At 39.7% G+C, this 8,817-nt stretch overlaps 2 protein-coding genes across 2 annotated transcripts; both read right to left on the bottom strand.

Moving 5' to 3' along the window:
- Positions 1-522: 522 nt before the first annotated feature.
- LOC123560639 (uncharacterized) lies at positions 523-3,054 on the bottom strand. Its single transcript, XM_053516979.1, has 2 exons — positions 1,395-3,054; positions 523-1,013 (listed from the first exon to the last, which is right to left on the bottom strand). Exons 1-2 carry the CDS (start codon positions 3,052-3,054, stop codon positions 523-525), a joined length of 2,151 nt encoding a protein of 716 aa, XP_053372954.1.
- A 240-nt stretch (positions 3,055-3,294) lies between these two features.
- On the bottom strand, positions 3,295-5,157 carry LOC128546455 (uncharacterized). The gene has a single exon (XM_053516978.1). It carries the CDS (start codon positions 5,155-5,157, stop codon positions 3,295-3,297), a length of 1,863 nt encoding a protein of 620 aa, XP_053372953.1.
- Positions 5,158-8,817: the final 3,660 nt, after the last annotated feature.

Below are 8,817 nucleotides of genomic sequence, written 5' to 3'. Positions count from 1 at the left end.
AGACTGAACACCACTAAATCCGGCTGTTTTTTTATTTTATATAAAATTCACTCACTTTAAAACGGGTTTTCGACATTTTCTACCATATCAGATTTTCAGAGACTTATATTCCCATAAAGCACTATATCGCTACTTTAGAAAAACTAAAAGGAAAGGGGGTGTTAACTTTTATATAAGAAAAGTGCAATTCGCTAAATACAACCCGCTAAATTTACTCCTTTTCGCTTCTTTCAATTTCTCTTTTCAAAACATTAGATTCTTACCATTTTTACATAGAATGCGATAGGAAGATGCCGATTTCGATAGAATGCTGTCTGGAGAATTTAAGAATAATGCGTTGTGTGTTTGCTCTCTTTATTAGCGGAAGTGATACAAATCAATACAATGACGTAACGTACGTCGACGCGCCGGTAAGTCGTCTGCTGCAGGAACGCGCCATAACGAACGCCTAGACTTTCCAACATTCTACGGGCCGCAAAAAGTTTAAATTGTTTAATTGTGTGAAATGTCCTTGATATAACGTTATGGTTCATCGTGTGAAATTAATTCTAATGGATACAACTTCACAATAGGTCTTGAAGTCACATGTCCGTTCTTGGTAGGCAACATCACTGCTCGTGTCAGGCCATCATTTCCGGTGATTAGGTCTGTGATAATTTTAAGCTTCCATTGGTTTCTCGGAGCGTCATCCTGAATTTGTACGACATCACCAACTTTGATCGTCTGTTTGTTGTTACCTGTCTTCTGATGATGTTCTCGCAAACTGGTAAGGTACTCGTGGCCCAATCTATCCCGGAAGTGGCGAATCAGATTCGCTTGTACTTTGGCGCGCTTCGTGATTCCTGTATAGTTACCTAAATTAATGTCGGTTTCTACATTTTCTGCAATCTCATGGTATGGAAGGGAACTAACTCTCCGACCGTAAAGTAGATGGGCTGGCGTCAGGGGTTGTAGGTCGGTACAATCAGATGAGACATATGTGAATGGTCTGTCATTCATAATGGTTTCTGTTTCTGTAACCAACGTTTGTAGTGTCTGGAAGGTGACAAATGAACGACCTAGAACTTTCTTTATGGTGGTTTTAGTAAGTCCAATTAGCCGTTCCCACCAACCACCAAACCATGGAGCTCGTTTAGGTATGAATCTCCACTCAGTTCCTCCGTTGTTGAGGGTTTAACGAACAGTTCTGGGTTGCGTCAGTTCTCTTATATTGCGTGCCGCAGCGTTGAACTTCGTGGCGTTGTCTGAAATCATGATGCGTGGGAGTGACTTCCGGCTGGTGAATCGTCTAAATGCCGCCATGAAGGATTCCTCTGATAGATCATGTACTAATTCAAGGTGGACAGCCCTAGTAGAAGCACACGTGAAAAGACAAACATAAGCTTTCGACTTACTTCCGTCGTACTTTCTTACATACAATGCCCCAGTGAAATCAACTCCTGTGACAGTGAATGGCGGTGTGTCTTCTACTCTATTCTTTGGTAGCGGTGGTGGGTCAGGTGCTGTATACTGTTTCCCGGTAACCTTGCGGCATGTAACACACTTCCGGATTACGCAATGCACAGCCTGGCGGATCGCTGGTATCCAGAATTTCTGACGTAAATGGGTGATGGTAGTACTAATCCCAGCATGTAGTTGACTCTCATGTGCATCTTGAATGAGTAGTCGTGTGAAGGGGTGTTTAGCCGGAAGAAGATAGGGAAATTTGGTCAACATATCGAGTGGTGCATTTGGATCCCCGCCACTTCGAATAATTCCTGTGTCATCTTTGAATAGTCGTAGCTGTCTGACTAAAGGTAATCGAGTCCCTTTGGAGTCCATATTATCTATTTCATTATGGAATGTTACACTCTGACAGCTTCTGATCCACATTATTTCCGCGTGCTGTAATTCGTGAACGGTGAGTAGTTCAAGGTTGGCTGAGCATCTTGGTGATCTGCACTTGTCAATGAATCGCATAACGTATGCTGTGACTCGCAGCAACTTCCTGTAGTTACTGAATCTGTTGACATCCATTATGTTATGAATTCCATTAATTCCCACGATGGTGTTTTCTGATGAAGAGCATGTTTGTATGTTACAGCTGTTGTTATTGTATTGCAGTTTTGCTGTTGTCGTTAACACGGTATTGTCGGTTTTCTCCCACTTTGGCCATCTGTAATGGTCATGTAACCATGAAGGACCTTTCATCCAAAGTATACTTTTTAAATACTCTAAAGACGTTACGCCACGTGTAAGCAGGTCAGCGGGATTGTCATTAGTTGGACAATATTTCCACTTCCGGTTGTCTGTTAGTTCGTGTATCTCACATACTCTGTTTTGGACAAATCTCTTTAGCTGTTTTGAGGTATCTAACCAATGTAAGACGATTTGACTGTCCGACCATAAATGTACAGATTCGGTAGTAATTGACTGTAAGATGTGATTTGCGAGACGCGCAGCAATGACTGCTGCCATCAGTTCTAGCTTGGGTAATGTAAGTTCCTTAAGAGGTGCGACTCGGGTCTTTGACATAACAAATGCAGACTGGTTTCCTCTACATAGGTAGGCTACTGCTCCATATGCTCGTAGACTGGCATCAGCAAACACGTGCAGTGTAGTGTGGACGTCAACATTGTGTATGTCGTCTGCTGTGTCAGATATGTCGTTTGGCGAGAAGTAATAACGCTGAAACTTGTAACTTGAAACTGTATTAAAGTCATTTGATAACTCATTCCATCTCTGTTGCAGAGCTTCCGGAAGTGGCACATACCAGTCATATTTCTGTTGCCAGATATCTTGAAGTAAAATCTTCGCGCGTATTGTGACTGGACTCAAAACCCCAAGTGGGTCGTACACTTCTGCCGTCCGTTGTAAAATTTCTCGTTTCGTGATGAAGTCACTTTTAGGAAAAATAGTACGTTGAAGAAATAATTCATCAGCGTCAGCGTCCCATCGCAGGCCCAGAATCTTTGTCGGCCTATCTGTATCAAGTACTTTCTGTGTAGTGGCAAGTTCACGTAGACGACTACTATTAGAGTTCCAGGACCGGAGGTTGTAATCAGCAGACGACATCAGATCACGTGTCACACGGAAGAAGGAAAGAACATCTGCTTCTGTGGCGAAACTGGAAATAATGTTGTCAACATACAAATCTCTTCGTAATACGGCACTAACCCAGATGGAAGCGTTGGCATCGAGATGTTTCAATAAAGTTGCATTTAAAATGAATGGGGAACATGTCGCACCAAACAACACAGTCCTGAATCTGTAAGTGATCAGTTGACTATTAGGGTCTGTTGTGTCACTCAGCCATCAAAAACGTGTCATATCCCTATTACTTTCACCCAGCTGCACGTGTAAGAACGTCTTTTCAATATCTGTGCAAACCGCAAATTTGTCTAGTCGAAATCTGATCAAAATTCCTGTTAGGTCATTTAACTCCGGTGGTGTACTTTCGAGACAATCATTCAAACTTGGAGAATCACGTGACTCGCGGCAACTACAATCAAACACAATCCGGATAGGAGTCGTTGAGGATTCTTTTTTAACAGCATGATGCGGTATGTAGTGTACTTGTCTGGTTGACTGGTTCTCGTTAATCCTTTCAATGAAGCCTCTTTGCTCTTGGTCAGCAATAATTTCTCCATATTTCTGTAAATGTTTTGGCGTTTCACGAAGACGTCTGATGTTGTTTTGTGTACGTCTCAATGTCATATTGTAATTATCAGGGAGAAGTTTATGATCCTCTTTCCATGGTAATTTAGCTATGTATCGTCCATCTTTGAAATCAATGTTGTTCTTCTGGTAAGTTTTAAGTCTATCTGAAGTAGCATCTGTTTCTTCCTGTACACTTACACCCAAAGATTCAAACTTCCAGAACCTCTCTAAGTTGTAAAGATCTGGCGGAGCGGTGATGACATTCATGATGTACTGTGTTGATGACTCACTACTGGTGACCGGAAGTGGACCGGACAGGAGATATCCTATCTCAGATTTCACAGCTGTCGGTCCGCAACCTCTGACAACTTCGTTTTCTACGATGTCCCAGTACTTGTCGGCTCCAATCAAAAGCGAAATATCAAATGTAGCATCATCTGTTACCGGGTGAGCCAACTTCAAACCTCGTAAATATGGAAGTGAGGACACAGAACGCTGCAGATTCTGTAATGGGACAGCTATTGTAGGAACCACCAGGACGTTGATTGGTATCTTGTCATTGCATTCTGTGAGCAGGTACACTGTCGCTGTTTTAATATGCTTGACCTTCTGTGTGGAGAAACCAAAGGCAGCTATATGTATTACTTCATTTCCGGTACGCTGAAGCTCGAGTCTGTCTGCAAGTTCCTCCGTAATGAATGACCTCTGTGCACCCTCGTCAAACAAGATATTTGCATCGGCGATGCATCTCCTAGAACTAACTTTCGTAATGGCGGTCTTCAGAAGGACATTAGTTTTGTTATGAGTGGTTATATGAAACGCAGCTGACTGTTCTGTTGAACTGGTAATAGACTGACCGAAAGTAGAAGGTTCGAAGGGGGCTATTGTAGGATCAAGGTTGCAATTTTCACTCGGACTCTTATTACAGATGCTTGAATGATGCTTCCTTCGGCAATGGCTACAACGGAAGTTTGAACGACAGGAGGACACCTGGTGATTTCCTAAGCAATTAAAACATATGTGTTTTCTTTTAACAATGTCTATTCTTTCAGCAAAAGAACTTACTTTGGTACAGAAAGTGGCACTGTGATGCTCACCACAAAATTGACAGGATGTGCGTGAATTATTTCGATCATGTTGTTTTCGGTTTCTCTGGATACCGCCTGGCTTGGACTTGGTACCTGTATGGAACATAGCAGTCGAATCATAAAATTCTTTAGTGTTAATAGGCTGGCCAGCTTCAATGATGGTGATCTCTTTCTTCAGTGCTGCTCTTAAGGTCGGTAGCTGCCAGTGGCTATCACCATGGTCGCGGGTAATGTTGCGTCTAACTTCCGCCGGAAGCTTTTCTTTGATGACTGGAACTAGTAGACTGCCATAAGACTCCTGGCATTGACCGAGTGATTCTAGACCTCTGATGTACGATTCTAGTTTGTCAGTAAATGTTCTCATACTAGATAAATTGTTAGTCGGTCGGGGTAAATCAATCAAAGCTTGCATATAAGCATCTACTATCATGTGAGTTTGTCCGAATGTTCTTGTAGCAAGTCTACAGCCTAAAGATAGTTGCCATGCGTAAGTGGAAATCCCTCAATTACTTGTGTAGCACCCTCATGGAGTAGTGATCTTAAGTAGCTAAATTTCTGAACTTGAGAAAGTGACGAGTTGAGATGCACGCTAGACTCAAATGAATCCCAAAAAGTCTGCCAGTCTAATATGTTACCACTGAATGTAGGGAATTTTAACTTGGGTAGGTTATGAAACTGAATTTCTGTACCTGTACTTGTGCTCCGGCTACTCTCATTTCTGTTGAGATCATCAATACGGTGAATTTCCGTCGTCGGCGGTGGCGGCGTGGTACTCTGTTTCATGAGCGCCTGAAAGTTCCGTATTTTAATTTGAAGATTAAGCATGTAGTCTTCAGTTTCTAGCATCTCGCTCTCAATATCTTCCTCGTCTGTTTGTGTTAAAATCTTTTCATTTATCGCTTCTAACGTTTTATACTTTCCCTCTATCGCACGAAGTATTGTTTCAAACTCGATTGCATTTTCTGTATTTTCTCCGGCGGTCTCGAGTTTCTGCATATAATGTGCAATAACAGCTTTCTGTGCATCTCTCGTCTGTCTAAGTTTCTGCAGATTCATTTCGGTTTGTGTCACGGCACCAACAATGTCTGGAGAATTGAAGAATAATGCGTTGTGTATTTGCTCTCTTTGTTAGCGGAAGTGATACAAATAAATACAATGACGTAACGTACGTCGACGCGCCAGTAAGCGTCTGCTGCAGGAACGCGCCATAACGAACGCCTAGACTTTCGAACATTCTTACCATTTTTACATAGAATGCGATAGGAAGATGCCGATTTCAATAGAATGCAAAGTGATACATACGGAAACGCGGTAGGGTAAAAGTAAACACGTTTCTGTTGAGAAAAGGCATTAGGAATGGAAAAAAGATTAGTACTATTTATATTTGGACTACTTGTGACTAGACCTGTGGAAGCTTACATTCCATTTGGTAGTGATCAGCCTATATACCGTTCAACTTGGGAATATGTTCTACACCTTCACCGCTTTTGTTGTTGTTGTTTTCTATTCCTATTTCCGGAACTGCTGCGTCGCGGTGAATAATTTTCAGGACGACATTCGACAAAATAATGTTTCTTATGAACAATCATCAGCAGACTTAGCGGCGCCGAAAGAAAACAAATTATTTTTATTCTGTCGTATTCTAACGAGTTGAAAATTCGCGGTATTAGATGGAATCTGTCTTGTTCGGGTCTCTTTGTGGAACTTATTTTTTTTTATGATTCAAGCGTCCCGCATATAACTTCCAATATTGAATAATAATGTGCATTATAGTAGTGTTTGAAGAACATAATTTTTAATGTAGAAAAGCCAGTAATTACAAAAACTGCCAATGTAAAACGAATTCAGACACACTGGCGTGATGTGTCATAATCTTCCGTGGTCCAGTGGTTAGCATACAAGTTTTGCATGCGCAAGGTCCCGAGTTCGAATCCCTTCATATGCAGTTTTTTTTTTGCTTTAAGTCCAGTATATTTGTCATAGATTTTGGAGTGAAACCATCAATGTGTATAGTTTACCAATGTTCTGTCTGTAAATTTTGAACAAAACATTTGTGATTCAAATTCATAGGCATGGAAAAGCATGTGTTGCTTATCTCCCTTTTTCAGGGCTGGGACGATTTCAAAATTTTGAAACCGGTTAATCGTTTGTATGAAATCGAATCGAACCGGTTAATCGACCGCCATATTTAAAATGCTATTTTCTTTCTTGACGACCGTATGAGGGTACTTCCAGCGTCTGACTTCAGTAAGAATTTACGGATTTTATCGTTTGCAAGCAGTGTGCATTTTGGTATATTTCACTTTAGATATATCATGACAAGCAAATCCGAGACTTCTGTATTGGATATATGTTCAAGTTGATGTAGTTTAGCGGTAATATACTGCGGGCCTATGTGCTGGTCAAAGAAATGTATAAAGATAAGGTACCATTCGGGAAGTTTGTTGTTTGAGAGCGATTAGCGGTTTTGCAAAATTGAAACCGGTTTCACTTAGTAATCGAATCGGATCCGATTAACCGGGTAATCGTCCCAGTCCTACCCTTTTACAGCCGTAGACTGTTGGGAGTTTGGTAAACTATATTGGATTTCGACCAACATAGTTTGTGTTCTTGATAAAATTCTGGTTAAGAACTTCTTAGAATGAATTTGAAATAAGAATTTATCATGTCAATGGTGGTTTGTCATTCTCCCACACAAGAGGTTTACCATAGCTAATTAGTTGGACGACAAAATTTGTCCTAAAAGATGTCATTTGACAATATAAATGGCATTTAAAAGAATTGCAATAGTCTGTGTTTAGGATAACAGGTTTATGTAAGTTCAAAAGTTTATTTGTTGAAAGAACGTTAGATATTTACATTAAAATTTAAATCACTAGTTTCTAATATTCAGCCGAAAAGAGACAAATTTCTATTTAACGGGTTTCTATGATCATGGCTAATATGATTAACCATGGAACAACTGACACGTTGTATTAGACCTTCCTGGATTAACCGTATAACAAATATTTTAGTTATAATTAATTCTCCTCATCTTGTGCTGTAGAAGACGTATTTCTTTTTCTTTAATAGAATAAAAATGCCAAATTGAGTTTTAATTTAATTGTAGTCTATATAATAAACTGATATTATATTCAGGAATTATGGATTATCATTAATGCAAACAATTGACATTGTGTTAATAACTTAATAGAACATCAAGCTTCATACAAAGAATTTGTAATACCAGGTACTGCCATTTATTTATGATAACGCAACTTCTTTTATCATTATGGGGCACTGTTGGTTTATCAAAAGAATTCTGCCTTTTTGATAGTAACTAAATTCACACTGGTTTCCTATTAATTGTGATGTCCATTTTCTCTTTACAAAGGTAAGTTTAAAAAGAATTTTTCCAAGTTTGCTATTAAGGTGGAATGCGCCCCAAATTTTTTTGTCGAATTTCGTCCTCAAATTTTTACTGTACAAAATTCAAGATATATGCGATTGAGTTCCAGTTTTACTTTGTCGCCATATTGTTCGTGGTTTTTGCTATTATGTCCGAAACATTGCCCCTGACGTCACTTTTCGTGCAACGTCCGGTTCCGAGTGCTTTCGGCATTTTTCCTTTCCTGCGCTCTGAATGTCATATAAATGAAAAATACAAAATAATTATCACGTTGCATTCAGAAAATGCTACTCAATGGTACAAAATTCAGCGAAATAAGATTTAAGCTTAGGACGTCAGAGACGATATTGTGACGTCAGAACGGAAAAACTCACATCAAGTTTTGTTACAAATTTTGCCTTAAAATCCAGTTTATAAAAAATCGGCTCGATAAAAAACGTACAATTTTGGTATGTTGTTTCGCAATGTGTATACGTCTAGTAGACACATAAATACTTAGGGGTCACCGACTTATATTTTTCAATATTTGACGATATTTTACCCCTACCCCATGAAAAAATGACACGCTTAATCGTCGTTTATTTAACAAAATAATTTAAAAAGTACTATTATGCGAAGCTGCATGTATATACGGTACATTGGGAATGAATTGATGAAATGAATCGACATGAAGTATTGAGAGACATATGGTGAGATTTGCTA

Source organism: Mercenaria mercenaria, chromosome 10 (genome assembly GCF_021730395.1).
Source record: "Mercenaria mercenaria strain notata chromosome 10, MADL_Memer_1, whole genome shotgun sequence".
In the NCBI taxonomy this organism is placed as follows: domain Eukaryota; kingdom Metazoa; phylum Mollusca; class Bivalvia; order Venerida; family Veneridae; genus Mercenaria; species Mercenaria mercenaria.
The sequence above is the reverse complement of the archived record's forward strand: the minus strand, read 5'-3'. Positions and strand labels throughout refer to the sequence as shown.

Excerpts from the sequence above, each read along its gene's own strand:
- LOC123560639 (XM_053516979.1), bottom strand. The coding sequence starts at position 3,054 with ATGTCGTCTGCTGATTACAACCTCCGGTCCTGGAACTCTAATAGTAGT. Across the intron at positions 1,014-1,394 it reads TGTAAGAAAGTACGACGGAA|AAACAGAAACCATTATGAAT; the intron begins GTAAGTCGAAAG and ends CGTTGGTTACAG.
- LOC128546455 (XM_053516978.1), bottom strand. The coding sequence starts at position 5,157 with ATGATAGTAGATGCTTATATGCAAGCTTTGATTGATTTACCCCGACCG.